Raw genomic sequence first — 20,139 nt, 5'->3', positions numbered from 1 at the left:
ATGCCCTTTCTGCTTGGAAAGAGGGAAGTCTGGCTTTTCAGCACCCACTGTGTTAGGCAGATTCCTTCTTTCCTTGTGAGGCTTAGAATGCCTCATAAGCAGTGAAGCAGGTCTGCTGATGTCTATCTTTTTCTCCCTCTCTATCTCCCCCTTTTCTCTCAGTTTCTCTCTGTCCTATTCAATAAGATGGGAAAAATGGCTGCCAGGAGTTGTGGATTCGTTGTACTAGCACCAATCTCTAGCGATAAGCCTAGAGGCAGAAAAAATAAATAGAGAGAAAGAGAGAGAGAAAGAAAGAAAGAAAGAAAGAAAGAAAGAAAGAAAGAAAGAAAGAGGAAGGAAGGAAGGAAGGAAGGAAAGAAAGAAAGAAAGAAAGAAAGAAAGAAAGAAAGAAAGAAAGAAAGTAGGAAAGGCAGATTCTGAGCAGATCATCTGTCCCCAGATGTCTCCTGGCTTCCGTGTGCGGAGGGCTGCTCTCTTAGCTCCCTGCCAGCACAGGCTAAGCCCCTGATACACAGTTAAAACTCAGACAGCACCACAGTAAGCCTCTTATCTCTAACTTCCTACCAGGTACACAGCTTGGTCCTTGGTAGTGTAAAGAGAAAGGTGCTTGTTAGAGTTGCTGGGTGTTGTTGTTCTAATTTAGCTGCATTTTTCTCCTGTGCTGAGTCCATGCTTATAGTTTGAAATATGCTTCTTCACTGGGTGAAACACTTGATTTAGACCTGTCTGCTAGAGGTTTAGCTTCAGACATGCCTAGTCTAGAACAAACACCTTCTCTTGCTTCCATTTCATTTTATTTACTTATTTTTTGCCTATGCATATTTCTTCTTTTAATTTTTTATTAGTTACTTAATAATGAATAACAGGTTTGTAAGATAACAGGGGTATAATTCCACACAGTTCCCACCGCCAGAATCCTGTGTCCCATCCCCTTCATTAACAGCTTCTCTATTCTTTATCCCTCTGGGAGTTTGGACCAAAATTCTTTATGGGGTGTAGAAGGTGGAAGGTCTGGCTTCTGTAATTGCATCTCCACTGAATGTGGACATTGGCAGGTGGATCCATACTCCCAGCCTGTTTCCCTAGTGGGGCAGATCTCTGGGGCGGAGAGGTTCCAGGACATACTGGTGAGGTCGTCTGTCCCGGGAAGTCAGGATGGCATCATGGTAGCATCAACAGCTTGGTGGCTGAAAGGCAGTAAGATATAAAGCAGAACAAATTATTTAATAAACAGGAACCCAAAGGTAGGAATAAAGCAGATGAAATTAGGGGTCTTTATGTGTGAAGAAGCTAGAAAGTCTATTTTAGGTATTTCCCATGTGGAAAACTCTTAAGTCATTTTTGCCTGAGTTCAGTAATTTTTGCCTGAGCCTGATAGATAACATGCAGATAGACTGAAAACATTGTCTGGGAACATGGTGTCAGAGTTTAAAATAAAACTAGAAAGCTGGGTTAGGGCAGAGAATAGTTCCCAAATATATGAGGAAAATATATAAATACCATTAGCTAATTACCCCATTGATCTGACCTAGGGCCCAAACCTATTCAGTTTTCACACAGGAGCCTGTGTGACCTGAGTCCCTGTCAGTCTGAGCTCACAGTCCAGGGTCATAACTGGGAACCTTCTAGGCTGCACTCATTTAAGAACCTGTCTTCTCCAAGTGGCAGAGAAGTTTGAACCAGCCTCCCTTTGGAGAGTGGGACAGCCCAACCATTGTTGCTCTACAGTGAGGGTAAGGTCCTGCTTGGAGAGGCCCACAAGTGGGTTTATGATGATGTTGTTCATGATGGAAGTGACTAGTCATGGTGGAGAGAGGGATCTATTAGAGGACTAGGCCCATCATGTCTACGCCTCCCATTTTACGTCCTCCTTCACCACAGGCTTCCAGCACCTGTGTTGTTTTCATGCCTTTCTATCTGCTCTCCAGCCCACCCTCTTTCCTCACTTCCCTTCCTTTCCTCTGATGTCAAACTTAGCCTCGTCCAAAAGGACCTTCTTACTGCCCTGCTTCTTGGTGGCACTGGACTTAGTCCTCCAGGTGCCTGTGGAGATGCCTCTGTGCCATGAACCACCCCCTCCTGATGTCCTCTCGTCTTTCCAGCTGTTTGCTCCAGGTCACCTTCCTCTCCTACCCAGCTGCTAAATATTTAAAGTTCCTTGGGTGGTGGTATTTTGTTGTATTTTTTCTTAATTTTTATTTTTCCCCTTGTTGTTTATTATGTTGTTATTGCTGTCGTTGTTGTTGGACAGGACAGAGAGAAATGGAGAGAGGAGGGGAAGACGGAGGAGGCGGGGGAGAAAGATAGACACCTGCAGACCTGTTTCACCGCCTGTGAAGTGACTCCCCTTCAAGCAGGGAGTCGGGGGGCTCGAACTGGGATCCTTACGATGGTCCCTGCACTTTGTGTCATGTGCGCTTAACCCACTGCGCCACTGCCCAGCTCCCTATTTTATTGTTTTAATGTATCTACATGTTTCCCCTGTGCTGAGCCCACGCTTATGTTTTTGTTGTTGTTGTTGTTGTTTTTGCTGGGGTTCGGTTTCTGCACCATGAATCCACTGCTCCTGGAGGCTTTTCCCCCCTTTTGTTGCCCTTGTTGTTTTATTGTTGTTGTGGTTGTTGTTATTGCTGTCATTGTTGTTGGATAGGACAGAGAGAAATGGAGAGAGAAGAGGAAGACAGAGAGGAGGAGAGAAAGACAGACACCTGCAGACCTGCTTCATAGCTTGTGAAGTGATTCCCCTGCAGGTTGGGAGCCGGGGGCTCGAACCGGAATCCTTATGCCGGTCCTTGCATTTCCCGCCATGTGCGCTTAACCGGCTGCGCTACAGCCTGACTCCTGACACCTATGGTTTTGAATGTCATCTAGATCCCAGAGACGCTTTTACCCCTAGTGTGCAAGTCTCCACACCCCACACCCCGATGTGTCAGGCTTCAGCAAAGTGTGTCCCAGCTCCCTGGCCACAGGTGTCTTTGCCTCTTCCTCTAGAATGCTAATCAGTCTTCGACCACCATAAATGTTCTTTTTTTATGTCTTGTTTCTCTAGCTCATATGTCAGGGTTTTTTTTTTTTTTTTTTCCCTCAGTTTACTTTAGCATTTCTGGCAAACAATTTTGTCAGGTATTGAAAAAAGAAGTAGAAAAATATAACAGAAAGCCTTAAGATGTCATATAAGGGTTTGGGGAGACAGCATAACGGTGATGCAAAAAACTTTCATGTGGGGGTCAGGTGGTAGCACAGCGGGTTAAGTCCACGTGGCGTGAAGTGCAAGGACCATAGTAAGGATTCAGGTTTGAGCCTCTGGCTCGACACCTGCAGGGGGGTAGATTCACAAGTGATGAAGCAGGTCTGCGGGTGTCTATCTTTCTCTCCCCCTCTCTTATCCAACAATAACAGCAGTAAAAACAACAATAATAATGACAACAAGGGCAACAAAATGGAAAAAAAAAAGGCCTCCAGGAGCAGTGGACTCATAGTGCAGGCACTAAACCCCAATGATAGCTCTGGAGGGGGAAAAAAAAGATTTTCATGTCTGAGGCTCCCAAGTCCCAGGCTGAATCCCCAGCACCACCATAAGTCAGAGCTGAGCTGTGCTGTGGGAAAAAAAAATAAAGTAACAATAGATAAATAACTAGAGGGGGGAGTGGGGAGACTGCATAATGGTTATGCAAAAAAAAAAAAAAACTTGCATGCCTTGTTAGATGTTGGGCTCAGGCAAATTCAGTAAAGTCTTTCATTCCTTGGAATATACGTAAAGTAGACCTACTACCTTCTTCCAACATGAAGATCCCCAACTCTTGACATGCTGTATTTTTACCTTTAGGCTCCTGATTATTAAACAATTTGTTCTCTTTATATCTTAATGCTCCTCAGCCACTAAGTTGCAGATGCTACCATAATGTCATCCTGACTTCCCTGGGCAGACAACCTCCTAGAGCCACCTCTCCAGAGCCCTGCCCCACTAGGGAAAGATAGAAACAGGCTGGGGGTATGGATTGACCTGCCGACGCCCATGTCCAGCGGAGAAGCAATTACAGAAGCCAGACCTTCTACCTTCTGCACCCCATAAAGAATTTTGGTCCATACTCCCAGAGGGATAAAAAGTTGAGAAGCTTCCAATGGAGGGGATGGGATATAGAACTCTGGTGGTGGGAATTGTGTGGAATTGTTCCCCCTTATCCCACAAGCTTGTTGATCATTATTAAATCACTAATAAATAAATAAATAAAAAGCTTACATACCTGAAGTTCCAAAATCCCAAATTCAGTCCCCAGCAGCTGAGCAGTACTCTGGTTTAAAAACCAAAAGGGGGTAGGGGTGCGGAAAAATAGCTCACCCAGATAGTGTGCTAGTTTGTCATGTGTGACATCCAGGTTCAAGCCCAGCCCCCACTGAATTGAAAGAAGCTTTGGTGCTATGGTCTCGGTCTCTCTCTCTCTCTCTCTCTCTCTCTTTTTCTCTCTCTCTCTCTCCACTCTCTCTCTATATATATATGAAAAAGTCATCCCAGAGCTGTAAATTTCTTTTATATTTATTTATTCATTTATTTATAAAATGGAAGTATTGACAAGACCATAGGATAAAAGGGTACAATTCCACACAATTCCCACCACCAGAACTCCATATCTCATCCCCTCCCCTGACAGCTTTCCTATTCTTTAACCCTCTGGGAGCATGGACCCAGGGCCATTGTGGGATGCAGAAGGTGGAAGGTCTGGCTTCTGTAGATGCTTCCCTGCTGAACATGGGCTTTGGCAGGTGGATCCATACTCCCAGCCTCTCTCTCTTTCCCAGTGGGGTAGGGATCTGGGAATTTTTTTATTTTATTAGTGACTTAATAAAGATCCATAAAATTATGAGATAACAGGTATAACTCCACACTGTTTCCACCACCAGAGTTCTGGATCCCCACTCCCTCCATTGGAAGCTCCAGCAGTTCTCCCAACATTGCAGATATGGATTGACTATTGTTTCTATAATTGTCTGTCTAGATTTATATGTATTTGCCCTTTTTTTTCCTATGGTCCTGCCTTTTATTCTGTATGTCCTTCCTTTTTCTCCTTCTTCTCCTTCTCCTTCTCCTTCTCCTTCTCCTTCTCCTTCTCCTCCTCCTCCTCCTCCTCCTCCTTCTCCTTCTCCTTCTCCTTCTCCTTCTCCTTCTCCTTCTCCTTCTTCTTCTTCTTCTCTCTCTGGTTCTGATAGAGTTGGAGTTCAGAGCCCTCTGCTCATCTTCCCCTAACATTTCCGTCCCTCTAGGAGTATGGACTAAAGTTCTTTATGGGGTGCAGAAGGTGGGAATCCTGGCTTCTGCAATTGCTTCTGGAGACGTGATTCTTGATGTTAATGATAAAAATAAAAGGGGGGTTGGGCGGTAGTGCAGCGAGTTAAGCGCATGTGGCGCGAAGTGCAAGGACCAGTGTAAGGATCCCAGTTCGAGCCCCGGCTTCGCACCTGCAGGGGAGTCGCTTCACAGGCAGTGAAGCAGGTCTGCAGGTGTCTGTCTTTCTCTCTCCATCTTCCCCTATTCTCTCCATTTCTCTCTGTCCTATCCAACAACAACGACATCAATCGTAACTACAACAATAAAACAACAAGGGCAACAAAAGGGAATAAATAAATAAATATTTAAAAACAAAAGTTGAGAAGTTGCTGCTGCATTATTGGCTTACTTTCATTTGTAAACATGCAACCTGGACAGCTGTTTCAACATACAAGAGGCATTTATTATGTTCTGTATTGTACCATGTAGGCAGACTCGAAAACTCCGTGACGCTGAGCAAGAAAAAGATCGAACACTGCTCAAAACCCTCATTAAGGTCTGGAAGGAGATGAAGTCCCTACGAGAGTTCCAGAGATTTACCAATACACCCTTGAAACTTGTTTTGAGAAAGTAGGTGGTTTTTCAACACTTTGGGTTATGGGCCTGTGTCTTACACAGAGAAAAATCCACAAAATATAAGGTACTATTAAAAATAATAATAACATAAAACGTGGGTGGCAGAGTCATCAGAACAAAACAAAAGACCATCATCAATCCAACACTTACAAAGCGGTATCAGGAGCTGAGCAGTGAGGTACCCCCTGTGAAATTTGAAGAATTAATAAAATAGTTACAAGGGCACTCCTAGCACTGTCAGTGGGACTCACAGGAAGTGAGGTTAGAATGTCTTTGTAGGCTTGGGCTGTGGCACACCCAGCTGAGTGCACATAGCACCACGGACAAAGACCTGGGTTCAAATCCTTGGTCCCTGCCTGCGGGGGAGGGGAAGCTTCACGAGTGGTGAAGCAGTGCTGCAGGTGTCTCTCTTCATCTCTCCCTGTGTATTTTTCCTTTCCCTCTCAATTTTTCTCTGTCCTGTCATACAACAGGAAAGGAGTGGGGTTGGTGATGGTGCACCTGGTTAGGCATGCATATTACCAAGATCAAGCACCCAGCTCTGGGCCCCCGTTCCCCACCTATAGGGTGTCTAGTTCATGAGCAGTGGAGCAGGTCTGCAGGTCTCTCTCCCTCTCTCTCTCCTTCTCTCTCTCTCCCTCTCTCTCTTTCCTTCTCTCTCTCCTTCTCTCTCCCTCTCTCTCTCTCCTTCTCTCTCTCTCCTTCTCTCTCTCTCCCCCTCCCCACATCCCCTCTCAATTTCTCTCTGTCCTGTCTAATAAAAAATTAAGGGGAAAATAAAAAGGATAAAATGGCTGCCAGGAGCAGTGGGCTGTTTGTCCTGGCCCCGAGCCCCAGCAATAATCCTGGTGGCAAAAAAAAAGGAGAAAAAAAATGGCTACCAGGAGTGGTGGATTGATAATACAGTCACCAAGCCCCAAGCATAACCCTGGTAGTAATATAATATAATATAATATAATATAATATAATATAATATAATATAATATAATATAATATAATATAATATAATATAATATGTCATTTGACCAAGTGGCAAGTAGATGGACTTCACCTGCCCACCTTACCACTCACCCATTGGGCAGCTGTTGGGCAGCTGTGTCTCTCAGTCTCTTTGGCATATGAAATCTCCATGATGATCCTACCTGCCTCCCAGGATTGTGAGTTAAGGTATAAAGCTTCTCAGAGAGCACCTGGTGCCTCACGAGCTGGAACATGGTGATTTGCTGTTCGTGTGGTTTTGTGCTTGGTTTCAAGAGCTGACCATGATGCCCTGGATTCCGTTAAAGGGAAAAGGTTGACCAGAAAGCAGACGAGGAAGCACAGGAAGCTGAAATCCAAGCTGAGCTCAGCGAGCTGTTGGAAGAGCACTTGATGGAGTACGAGGAGCAGCTGGAAGTGTACAAGGCTGCCCAGCAGCGGTGGAAAGCCTGGAGGAAAGCCCGGGTGTGTGCACGACCCCCCAGCCTTGATGGGGGCTGGTCCCAGAGACAGCAAGGGCCTGGGGGACACTTGTGAGTCTAGAGGAGGGGAACATAGCGTCAAGCTCTGTCTCCTTCACTGTCTCCTCTCCAAAAAGGATGAGTGAGTGAACTTATGATTAATTTCCTTGTCCAGAAAGCCACCAGCTGGCTGTGGCTTTTCCCCACGGGTGAACCCAGGCTCCTTTCTTACTATTTTTAAAAGATTTGTTCATAAGTGAGACAGAGAGAGAAACCACTCTCTCTTTTCCCTCTCGGAAATCAAATTCAGGGCCTCCTGCCTGCAGTTTATGGCTCTCCCCACTGTACGGCCTGCTGGATAGCACACAATTCTCATTTTCGTTTCAAAATCCTTGGCTTTCAGAATCAGTAGGAACTCTCACTTGACTAGCTCTCCTGGGGGAGGGGGAAGGTACTGTGAAAAGTGCTGAGGGAAAGAGGGGCTCTGTCAGGAGTCAGCATTCCTGTGATTGTCCCTGTGTCCTTGGGGATGGGGAAACTGAGGCACAGAGGTAGGGGTTGCTTGGAGATGGGATTGGGTTTGCACCCCAGGGCTCGATGGTTCTGGAGGCAACTGCTTCTCAGATTTCAAACTCCCCCCTCACCTGACCTATGGTTGCCTCATACCCACCAGAGAGCCAAGAAGAAAAAGAAGAAGAAGAAGAAACCGGCAGAGGAAGAGCAGCCCCAGGAAGAAGAGGAGGAGGAGGAGGAGGAGGAGGAGCAGGGGGAGGAGGAGCCTGTGAAGCCCGTGCCTCCTCAGCCCACCAACAGGGCGGCGCTCGAGCAGCAGGTGAGGGAGCGCGCAGCCCAGGGCAGGAGGAGGCCGGGGGAGCCCGTGCTGGTCCCTGAGCTGAGCCTGGCGGGGAGCGTGACACCCACCGACCAGTGTCCCAGGTGAGGCACCAGAGAGCAGAAACACAGGTGTGACACTCAGGGACACACTCAAACACACACACACAGACCACCTCACATGTGTGCACTGCCTGCAGGGACGCTCTTCCCAATGGCTGCCTCCCTGCCTTTTGATTCCCTCCCACCCTGGGCTGTACTGTGACGCCTTTTCTGTCCCCTGGTTGTGCCTCACTCACCCTGTCACCCTGCCTGGCACAGCACCCCCCCCCCCCCCGCCCCGTGATCCTTGGTTTCAGCTGCTCCCAAGGCCAGTTTCTCTCTGAAAGTCTCAAAGAGGGGTGCAGTCCTCCCAGCTGACATCTGAGTCAGGCACACTTACTGGGCAGCCAGTGAGGGGGCATTTCTAGTCATTCGTGTGATGCCTAAAGACTTCTCTCCAGAGGTTAAAGAGAGAGAGAGAGAGCACTAATGTATTCACCTTCCACACCCCGTGACTCCATGCCGCCATGTCTTTTTTTTTTCCTTATGGTCAAACAGCAATTAGAATTGATTTGTTTCCAAATAGCAACACATTGCAATTTAAATGACTTTCTAGAAATGCGAAAGTATCCTCTTCCATCTTCTTTTATGAAACTTTCAAAAGCTATTAATGGACTTTGGTTTGCAAGATTATGAGATTTGGGGTTGGGAAGTAACATAGTGATTCTGTATCTGAGGCTCCAGAATTGCAGGTTCAACCCCTTGCAGCAGAATGGAACGGTCCTCTGGGATGATAAATAAGTGAAGTAGATAAAAATAAATTTAAAATATGAATTCATTGAAGCAAAGGATTTCACGGGTAGAGTCTCATACCCATGTGTATAATTCACCACAGCCACAAAGTTTCTACTGCTTGCCCCCCAAACAACAGCCATAGTTTTCACGAAATCTAAGAAACAGCTTAGATGCTTGTAAGTTCGTTTTTGCTTTGGTTTCACTTAGACATGGAAAGACAGAGTGAAAGAGACCACAGCACCAAAGCTTCATTCAGTGCGGTGAGGCCAAGGTCGTAACCTAAACCAGGCGCCTATATGTAACCTCGGCAGTGCCCTCTCCGAGTGGGCAATTCCAGTAGCCCCACTGGGGTCTTTTTCCTCCACATCTGTGCTGTCTGCCACTGTTTTGGTTTACAGAGCAGAGCTACCTTCACTTTGTCCCCAGATGGAACAATATCATCTTCTTGGAATTGCAGAAACATTTATTTTTATTTATCTAGTTTCCCTTTTATTGCCCTGGTATTGTTTGTTTTTATTTATTTTTGTTTTTTGTTTGTTTGTTTGTTTGCCTCCAGGGTTATTGCTGGGGCTCAGTGCCTGCACCATGAATCCACTGCTCCTGGAGGCCATTTTTTTTCCCTTTTGTTGCCCTTGTTGTTGTAGCCTTGTTGTGGTTATTATTGTTGTTATTGATGTCGTTTGTTCATTGTCTGGATAGGACAAAGATAAATGGAGAGAGGAAGGGCAGACAGAGAGGGGGAGAGAAAGACAGACACCTGCAGACCTGCTTCACCGCCTGTGAAGCGACTCCCCTGCAGGTGGGGAGCCGGGGGGATCCTTACGCCGGTCTTTGCGCTTCGTGCCACCTGCGCTTAACCCGCTGCGTTACCGCCTGACTCCCCAGATGAGCGTTTTTATAGGGTCTGGCTGCATGTCTGGAAGTGGTATTGCTCTGTAAGATCTCTGGGTGTTTTGGCTGGGTGAGGGTGAGTGGGACTGCTCCGTGCCGCGGGCACCAGTCCTGTGCCCCACAGGACTCTCGTAATGCCTGTCTGGCTTGTAGGGTGGAGGTGTTGCGCAGGGAGGACGTGAAGAGGCGCTCGGTGCACGTGAAGGTGCTCTTCAACCATAAGGAGGTGTCGCGGACCGACAGCAGGCCTCTCGGCACTGACTTCCGAGTTCACTTCGGACAGATTTTCAACCTGCAGATTTTCAACTGGCCGGAGAGCCTGACACTGCAGGTACAAGGCTCAGGGGCTTGGTTGGGAGGGCTCATCATCACAGGTTCAAGATGCTCTTAAACCCTCCGTTGGATACAGGGGACTCCTGAGAAATGGTCTAAGAGAACAGGAGTTGACTTTCTCCTTGTGAGAGGAACTCTATTCCTTCTGGAGAGGGGCAATCCGAGGAGAAAATAAAATATAGGAGGTAGAAAAGACAGGATTAAGGGGAGTCGCAAAGCACAAGGACCGATGCAACCATCCCAGTTGGAGCCCCCGGCTCCCCACCTGCAGGGGAGTCGCTTCACAGGCGGTGAAGCAGGTCTGCAGGTGTCTATCTTTCTCACCCCCTTTGTCTTCCCCTCCTCTCTCCATTTCTCTCTGTCCTATCCAACAATGAACAACATCAACAACAATAATAACAACAATAAACAACAAGGGCAACAAAAGGGGAAAATGACCTCCAGGAAAAGTGGATTTGAGTGCAGGCACTGATCCCCAGCAATAACCCTGGAGGCAAAAAAAAAAAAAGGACAGAATTAGAAAATCCTGGCTGATGCTACCAGAGGGATAAAGAACAGGAAAGCTTCCAGTGGAGGGGATGGGATATGGAACTCTGGCGGTAAGAATTGTGTGGAATTGTACCCCCTCTTATCCTATGATCTTGTCAGTCATTATTAAATCAATAAGAGGAAGGGGAAGAAGAGGAGGAGGGGGAAAGAGGAAGTCGGAGAAGAAGAAGATGATGATGATGATCCTGGCTCAGGGAACAGAGCTCCGAGAAGGAGACCCCTCCTCTGGGCAGCTGCAGAGTGACTTGGGGGGGAAAGGTTTGCTCCCCCTTCCGGTCATACAGCAAGATCCCATTTCACGCATGCTGTAAAGCACAAGTGAAAGGCGATCTGTTCACTGTCTTAAATATTAGTTGCTTGTAGACATTCCAGCCACAATCGACTAATATGTATTATATTTTTTTAAAAGATGTGATACACTTTTTGTTATGGATAAAAGAGCGATTTACACGTTTGTAAGGTTGTTAGGGGAACTTTTCTACACTTCACCCACCACCGAAATTCTATTCTGCCCTCTTCCCCCACACTCACCCCAACCACCACACTTCTCACAAAGACTTAGAGACAGTTTGGCTTTTTGTTGTTGTTGTTTATTTCAACTTCCTATGATTCAATTATCTCTAGTCCACATAGGGATGAAATTATCTGGTAGTTGTCTTTTACTTCCTTCTTCACATCACTAACCATAATTACCTCTCATTCCCTTCCTATTATCCCAAAAGATACAATGTCACCTTTCATTTTAATGACAGAGTAATATTCCATTGAATGTATTTCCCATAACCTCTTTGTTTTTATTTATTTTTATTATTGGACAGAGAAAGAGAGACATTGGGAGGGTGAGGGGAGATAAAGAGGGAAAGAGGGAGTACAGCGGGCTAAGCGCAGGTGGCGCAAAGCACAAAGACCGGCATAAGGATCCCGGTTCGAACCCCGGCTCCCCACCTGCAGGGGAGTCGCTTCACAGGCAGTGAAGCAGGTCTGCAGGTGTCTGTCTTTCTCTCCTCCTCTCTGTCTTCCCCTCCCTCTCTCCATTTCTCTCTGTCCTACCCAACAACGACAACAACAATAATAACTACAACAATAAAACAACAAGGGCAACAAAAGGGAAAAAATAAATAAAATAAATATATAAAAAAAAAAAAAGAGGGAAAGAGACAGAGAGTCACCTGCAGCCCTGCTTCACCACTCGGGAAAGCTTTCCCCCTGCAAGTGTTTACCAGAGGCTTGAACCTGGATCCTTGCACTCTGTAGTGTGTGCATTTAACCAGGCACACCACCGCCTGGCCCCCTCCAGTAACCTCTTTGCCCAGTCACCTGTCGATGGTCATTTAGGCTGCATTCACTCATTGGCTGTTGTGAATAATATAGCTATGAACATTAGAAGTGTATGTGACCCTTCCAGTCCCTGTATTCATAGTCTTTAGATAAATGTCCAAGAAGAGTTCAATGATAAAGGATTTCCATTGTTATGTGTCAAGACCATTTTTTAAAGGTAAGAGAAAGGGTGATTCTCTGAAACATTACAAAATGAATTTTTTAATTAAGAAAAAGTAAAACTCTATGCTGTAATGCCAAGAATATATTCCTAGGTAATTAGTGTGGCCCCAGGAGCCGAATCATGACATCTTCTCTGAAAAAAAGTACAAATTAAAGGAGAGTCTTGAGTAAATCCTAAAGTTGTCCATAGAGATTTGATAACTGATGAGATTGATCACATAGCCTTTATACTCAGTGACATCATAGTGGAATGGAGGTCACAGCTGAAACCAATTTAAACAGTATTGTATTTCAACTCCCCAGGAATCTTACTCTGCCCTTTGGAAAGTGTCCATGGAATTACAAGTTTTGAATTACGGAAGATTTAAGAATCATAGCCAACTGAAATATTATTTAAAGGCACCAGTTAATACTGGTGCTATCAAATTCTTAACTTTCCGGCATCCTGTGCTTCATAAAATGGCCTGAGAGTCTCAAAACTAGAATGCTTCAATTGATGACTCAAACAAGCAAGCCGCTGGAATTTGCTACTTGAGTAAAAGCCAACCCTGTGTCCAGCACTGAGCTGGATTGTGGTGGAGAGCTGAAAACTAGCACCAAGAAGGAATGCACAGGTCTCTACCTTGGAGAGCTCTAAGTCCACCAGGAAAGAGGGATGGGGGGAAGAAAGGGGAGAGGGAGAGGAGGGGGAGGGGAGAGGGAGAGGAGGGGGAGGGGAGAGGGAGAGGAGGGGGAGGGGAGAGGGGGGAGGGAGAGAGAGAAGAGAAAGCAATAAGTAGAAATGTATGGGCAGAAAGAATCACTGAAGGGTTTCTTTTGCTTTTTTTATATAAAAAATTAATTTCATAGTGTTTCAGAGAATGTCCCTTTCCTATTGCCTTTAAAAAGTGGTTTGGGGGAGTCAGGCAGTAGCGCAGCGGGTTAAGCACAGGTGGCACAAAGTGCAAGGACCGGAATAAGGATCCCGGTTCCCCACCTGCAGGGGAGTCATTTCACAGGCGGTGAAGCAGGTCTGCAGGTGTCTGTCTTTCTCTCCCCCTCTCTGTCTTCCCCTTCTCTCTCCATTTCTCTCTGTCCTATCCAACAACAATGACAACAATCATAACTACAACAATAAAACAACAAGGGCAACAAAAGGGAATAAATAATAAATAATTTTTTTTAAAAAATGGTTTTGATAGAGGGCTAGGCAGCAGTGCACCTGGTTAAGTGCACATATTACCATGTGCAGGGACCTGGGTTCAAGCCCCTGCTCTCCACCTGCAGTGTGGATGCTTCACGAATGAAGAAGCAGGTCTGCAGGTGTCTCTCTTTCACTCTCCTGCTCTACCTCTCCCTCCTCTCTCAATTCCTCTCTGTCCTGTAAAATAAAATAAAAAGGGGAGGATGGTCACTAGGAGTGGTGGATTCATAATGTCAGCTCTAAGCCCCAGAGATAACACTGGTGGCAATAAAAATAAACAAATAAACAAACCAAAAATGGTTTTGGCAAATAAAATGCAAATAGCATATGCACCAACAAATCCACTTCCAGGCATATATCCAGAGGACAGGAAAACACTAATTGGAAGGGACATATGCACACACTTATGTTCATAGCTGCATTATTCATAATAGGCAAAGAATAGAAGCGACCTAAATGCCCACCCGCACATGTCTGGGTAAAATCCTGGCCTATACACTCAAGGCTCGTTGTGATGTGGAATCTCTTCCATACTTTGAGCCATGGACTCTGAGCCAAGCACCCCTACAAGCAGATAATCCAGAGGTTTCTACAAAATACCAACCGTGACGAAGTTGGATTGGGACCTAGAAGCAGAATTAGGAAAGAGGGTTGAGAGATTGGAAGGACTTGCTGACACTGACTTCAGAGAATGAAAAAGAGGGAGATTGAAGTTAATTCCCAAAAGGAGGCTTATACCTAACAATACAGGTGACACCCAGAGGTCCAGAGCCCTCCTGGAAAGGGATTGACACCCTTAGTTAGTCTATGTGGTCTAAGGAATGCAAACGACCTGACCTTTGATAAGAATGAGCTTTTGATTCAGGAATGCGGAAAATCTTTGTGGTGTTCCTCCTTATCTGCTCATCTTTCACATCTGTGTCAACCCACCTTCATCACGGTGAGACTCCCAAGCTGACAACTGGCAAGTGGTCCTCCTGGATGGGTTTTCCTTTCTTTCAAATGGCTGTCTTTCCTTCTGAATCAACCCTGCTAAGCTTTCACCTCTGACACGCGGAGTGAATTAGCGAATCCCCTCGTAATCTGGTTGTTACTTGAGTTTTTCTTCCCTATGACTCTTGATTTGTCTGCAGGATTGTGTTATTGCTCCTTCTACTGTTACTGTTATCACTAATACCTCTGGAAAAGCCTCCTTTTTAAAACCTCATGTAGCTCACTTTTGTGGTTGTTGTCATTCCCCTGTGTACGCCAGTCCTATACAGATAGTTCGTTCACACTTATTCAACGTGACTCCTTAATTGCATGTCAGTGAGTCAGACCGTTAAAAGTTTATTCCAGAAGCCAAAGGGACTAGATCGATCTCAGGGAGCACCAGGGCTGACAGAGCAGAAGTAGAAGGATTAAGAAAAGCAGGTCGAAGCACGTGAAATACCCCATAGTCTGGGAACTATTTACTATGGAAGGAGTTTTAGAAACAATCTTAGGCAGAATTGTTGATACTTGTGAATGTCTAGTTAAGAGATTAGGACTGTCACTCGGTAATAGAAATCATGCCTGGTTTGTATGAGATCCTAGGTTCTGTGCCCAGCAAAAAGTAAAGAGAAGGGTGGGGGGAAGCAAAAGAAAAAGAAATCTAGTTAAGATACTGAGCAATTGTAATAATGTAGGTACTGTTTTATGTATGTGAACTCACTGAATCACACACAGTCTTAGGGTTGCTGTTTTATTATTCCCATCATACTGAAATGTGGAGAAGTTGCAGGATTAAGGTCACATGGTGAGAAGGTGCCAGACCCCAGACCATTGAGTGACTGCATCCTGTTGTCAGATGTGAGAAAAACAATCAGAAAAAAAGAGTGATAGCTTTGAAGATTTAAAAGGAAGGTTGTGAGGAGCAGCTTCGAGAAAGGAAGGAGCAGACCCCACTGGAGTCTGGGAGGGCTGGGAATAAGACCTGTGCATTAACCTATTCTAACATAGAAGCAACTGAGGGCTGGTGAGACAGCATGATGCTTATGCAAATGACTTATTCGCCTGAGGTTTTGAGCTTCCAGGTTCAATCCCCAGCACCACCATAAGCTGGAGCTGAATGATGCTCTGGTTTAAATAATAATAATAATAAATGAGAGGGTCAGGCGGTTGCCCAGCAGGTTAAGCACACATGCTGTGAAGCACAGGGACCAGCATGAGGATCCCTTAGGGTTCGAGCCCTGACTCCCCACCTGTAGGGGGGGTCGCTTCACAGGCGGTGAAGCAGGTCTGCACATGTCTGTCTTTTTCTCCCTCTCTCTCCATTTCTCTCTGTCCTATCCAACAACAACACCAGTGGCAACAATAACAATAACGACAACAACAAGGGCAACAAAATGGGGAAAAGATGGCCGCCAGGATCAGTGGATTCATAGTGCAGGCACCAAGCCCCAGCAATAACCCTGGAGGCAAAAAAAAATGGGTGGACAGATGGATGGACGGAATGATAGAAGCAACTGTAGGAGTCTGACTTTTGATTAACCTTGTCCATCACCCCAGGATGAAGCAGAGTGTCAGGAACTTGGCCACAAAGAGGGTACAAGGTGTCCGTGGGGATGGCAGACACATCCCTCCATGCTCCATTCTGATAGGGAAGTGGGTTCTGAGCTGGACCCGTGACCACCGCCAGTAAAGGAACTGGCTTTCAGGGAGCCAGGAAACTCCATCACCATGTCTCTTGGTTGTTTCTCTCCCTCCCTCTCAGGTGTATGAAACAGTGGGCCACAGCGGGACCAGCTTGCTGGCGGAAGTGTTTCTGCCCATCCCTGAGACGACCGCTGTCACTGGGAGGGCTGTCCTGGAAGAGGTCGAATTCAGCAGCAACCAGCATGTGACCCTGGACCATGAGGGTGTGGGCAGCGGTATGGCAGCTAGCACCCCCTAGTGGCCCCTGGCTTCCCTGTCACATCCACTCTCTTAATAAACTTTCATAAAGAAAAAATAAATAAATAAATAAATAAATATAAAGAAGGGGGCCGGGTGGTGGTGCACCTGGTAGAGAGTAGATGTGGCCATGTCCAGGGACCTAGGTTCAAGTCCTTGGTCCCCATCTGCAAGGGGGAAAGCTTTGTACTGCAGGACTGCAGGTGTCTTTTTGTCTCTTTATCTCTCGCCCCTCGCCCCTCTCAATTTCTCTCTGTCTCTACCCAAAATAAAATAGATATTTTTAAAATAAAATAAATATTTTTAAAATAAAATAATCAACCTATAAAAGGCAGGAGGCTAGGAGGATAGTATAATGGTTGTCCAAATAGACTTTCGTGCTTGGGGCATCTGGGAATGGAACCATAAGCCAGAGCTGAGCATTGCACTGGTTAAAAAATAATAATAATTGGCTGTGAAAACAATAATGATTGTTTTATATATAATGATTCTGCAAAATTCTTTTAGGCCTGAGGCTCTCAGGTCCCAGGTTCAATCCCCAGTAGCCCCATAAGGCAGAGCTGAGCAGTGCTCTGGTCTTTCTCTCTGTGTTTATCTTACTCTCTGTATCTCTCTCATTAAAAAGTAAATAAATAAAGTATTTTAAACATAATAATAACAGGGGCCAGGAAGTGGCACATCTGGTTAAGCACACTAATTACAGTATGGAAGGGCCCGGGTTCAAGACCCTGGCCCCCACCTGCAGGGGGGAAAACTTCTTGATTGGTGAAGCAGGACTGCAGGCATCTCTCTGTCTCTTTCCTTCTCTATCTCCTCCTCCCATCTCAATTTCTCTCTGCCTCTATCCAATAATAAAATAACACATTTAAGATAATAATGATTTTTAAAAGAAAGTACAGTTTTAGGGAGCTGAGCAGTAGCCCACCTGGTAGAGCTCACATTATAGGACACTAGGACCCAGGTCCAAGCCCCTGGCCCCCACCTGCAAGGGGGGAAGCCTTCTGAGTATGGAGTGGTGCCACGTGTCTCTCTCTTTCTCCTCTTCTCTCTCTCCTCTTCCCTCTTAATTTCTCTCTTCTCTATCCAAAGTGTGTGTGTGTGTGTGTGTGTGTGTGTGTGTGTGTGTGTGTGTGGTTTGTTGTGTGTGGTTTGTTGTGTGTGTAGTGTGTGTATGTGTGTGTATACTATACATATATATATATTTTTTAATTAAACAAAAGCAACTAAGGCTTGGGAAGGTAAAGTCTGTCTCTGTCTTGAGCTGCATAGCTCTTTCCACCCTGACCTGCCCCACATCCATTCTACCTACCCGCCAGCCAGCAGGACCTGGCTGGCGCCCTCCCTTTTAACCCCTTTCTCTCTCACTTGGTGCTGCCCTAGGCGTGCCCTTCTCCTTTGAAGCCGATGGCAGCAATCAGCTGATTTTGATGACCTCCGGGAAAGTGGCCAATAGCGTGTCCTGGGCCGTCGGTGAGAACGGGATTCCTCTCATCCCTCCACTGTCACAGCAGAATATTGGGTTGAGGAGGTAAGTGTGACCAGAACTGCCTACCCGGCAGGCACCTGGTTCACCCACCATCATTCCTCTTTTGGTCTGTGCCGGCATTTTTAGAGCTGTTTATTGTTCTTAGGGGGAAAAATATAAACTCTGACTTGTGGTGGTGTGGGGGATTGAACCTGAGACTTTGGAGCCTCAGACATGAGAATCTCTTTGCATAACCATTGTGCTATCTCCCCACCCCAAAAGCCTAGGGGCTGAGAAGGTGGTTTAGGAGTAGAGGGCATGCCTTGCATGTGTGAGGCTCTGAGTTCAAACCCCAGCATGGCATTAAAAGCAAGAAAGACCAAAAAAAATTTAAAAAGCAGAATGGTCTCTCTCTCTCTCTCTTTCTCTCTCTCTCTCTCTCTCTCTCACACACACACACACACACACACAATTAATAACATAACAAATACTGGGTGTCCACTGGTGTAAGATTCAGTCAAAGTAGCCAACAAAACAGCTCACTTGGGAGGGTCCCATCTTTGCTGTGGACATGACTGGGGTTTGAGCCTCAACCACACTAGGAGAAGCTCTGGTCTCCTGATGTTTCTCTCTCTAAAAAAGTCAACCCTAAGCAGTGGAGCCTCAGCAATAACAAAAACAAACAAAAAAAACATGGTACAACAAAACCACTTTGCTTACTTGGTCTTCACGTTAGCTCTGTCAAGTGCTTTCTGCTAATTGCTCGCTCCTTTTTGTTGCTCTGGTTCAAAAAAAAAATCAGGAGTCAGGAGGTAGCACAGTGGGTTAAGCAAGGTGGCTCAAAGCACAAGAATGGCATAAGGATCCCGGTTCGAACCCCAGGCTCCCCACCTGCAGGGAAGTCGCTTCACAGGCAGTGAAGCAGGTCTGCAGGTATCTATCTTTCTCTCTCCCTCTCTGTCTTCCCCTCCTCTCTCCATTTCTCTCTATCCTATCCAACAACAAAAATTACAACAACAATAACTACAACAACAATAAAAAACAACAAGGGCAACAAAAGGGAAAATAACTAAATATAAAAATTGTTTTAAAAAAATTACTTAATGCCTTTACCCATTCCCACTTACAGTAACATTTAGTTTTTGCTGTTGACAAGTATGAGTTCCTTGTTTATTTTGACTTCTTATTAGATATATAGTTTGAAAATGTTTATTTATGATTGGATAGAGAAAGAGAGAAATTGAAAGGGGAGGGAGAAGTAAAGAGGGAGAGAGACAAAGAGACTCCTACAACCCTGCTTCACCACTCATGAAGCTTCCCCCCTGCAGATGGGGACTAGGGGCTTGAACCTGGGTCCTTACACACTATAATATGAGCACTTTACCAGGTGTGCCACCACCTGGCCCCTGGAAATATTTTTCAAGCGCAACCTTGATCGTCCTAAAACTATCAAGAAGGGATGGTCAGGTAAGGAAGCAGGGCCGAAGTCCTTCCTCGTGGTTGGTCTTGTTTTCTCATATGGAGAGTAATAATCTTCTCAGTGTTTTTTTCTGGGGCTTGGGGATCCTGATGTTGAGCCCTCTATAGTAAAGTCCGTCTCATGAAATCGGCCTCTATTCCAGTGCTTTGAAGAGAGCAGACGCCATCTCATCCATTGGTACCTCAGGACTGACGGACATGAAAAAACTGGCCAAGTGGGCAGCAGAGTCCAAGCTCGACCCAAACGACCCCAACAACGGCCCCTTGATGCAGCTGATATCGGTAATGGACCCAGCTGTGTACACGTTCTCCGTCAGACTCCGAGTGGTCCTCCCACACACCTTCTCTCACTCTGTGTTCTCTGCGGTGGTATTTAAGAGCCTGGCCTATGGCCTGGCAGGTCTAAATTCCAGCTCTGTGCCTACCTGGTGGTGTGGTCAAGGCTTTAGACCTTGTAATATCCTCCCCATGTGGGCAGGAATGTCCACATGTCAACACTCTCAGCCAAGCACAGTGACAGTAAAGATCATTTGTTTGGGAGAGTCGGGCAGTAGCACAGCGGGTTAAGCGCACGTGGTGCAGAGCGCAAGGGCCCAGCTTAAGGATCCCGGTTCGAGCGCACGGCTCCTCACCTGCAGGGGAGTCACTTCACAGGCGGTGAAGCAGGTCTGCAGGTGTCTGTCTTTCTCTCCCCCTCTCTGTCTTCCCCTCCTCTCTCCATTTCTCTCTGTCCTATCCAATAACGATGACATCAGTAACAACAACAATAGTAACTACAACAATAAAACAACAAGGGCAACAAAAGGGAATAAATAAA

The 20,139-nt window shown here is 46.0% G+C and overlaps 1 protein-coding gene and 1 long non-coding RNA gene across 4 annotated transcripts in view; one reads left to right on the top strand and one right to left on the bottom strand.

Annotated features, from left to right (window-relative positions):
• Positions 1–20,139, top strand: part of CC2D2A (coiled-coil and C2 domain containing 2A) — a 124,446-nt gene that overhangs the window by 50,408 nt on the left and 53,899 nt on the right. For all 3 annotated transcript variants that reach the window (XM_060188318.1, XM_060188317.1, XM_060188316.1), the window contains 7 exons: positions 5,756–5,896; positions 7,189–7,345; positions 8,015–8,277; positions 10,054–10,231; positions 16,200–16,356; positions 17,759–17,906; positions 19,466–19,604. In XM_060188318.1, the coding sequence (XP_060044301.1) occupies positions 5,756–5,896; positions 7,189–7,345; positions 8,015–8,277; positions 10,054–10,231; positions 16,200–16,356; positions 17,759–17,906; positions 19,466–19,604 (1,183 nt within the window). The remainder of the gene's footprint in view (positions 1–5,755; positions 5,897–7,188; positions 7,346–8,014; positions 8,278–10,053; positions 10,232–16,199; positions 16,357–17,758; positions 17,907–19,465; positions 19,605–20,139) is intronic.
• LOC132537571 (uncharacterized) overlaps positions 776–20,139 on the bottom strand; it is a 41,809-nt gene continuing 22,445 nt past the window's right edge. The window contains exon 2 of the long non-coding RNA XR_009549052.1: positions 776–1,190. This is a non-coding gene — a long non-coding RNA (uncharacterized LOC132537571). The remainder of the gene's footprint in view (positions 1,191–20,139) is intronic.

This window comes from Erinaceus europaeus, chromosome 3 (assembly GCF_950295315.1).
Source record: "Erinaceus europaeus chromosome 3, mEriEur2.1, whole genome shotgun sequence".
NCBI classification, from domain to species: Eukaryota; Metazoa; Chordata; class Mammalia; order Eulipotyphla; family Erinaceidae; genus Erinaceus; species Erinaceus europaeus.
The sequence above is the reverse complement of the archived record's forward strand: the minus strand, read 5'-3'. Positions and strand labels throughout refer to the sequence as shown.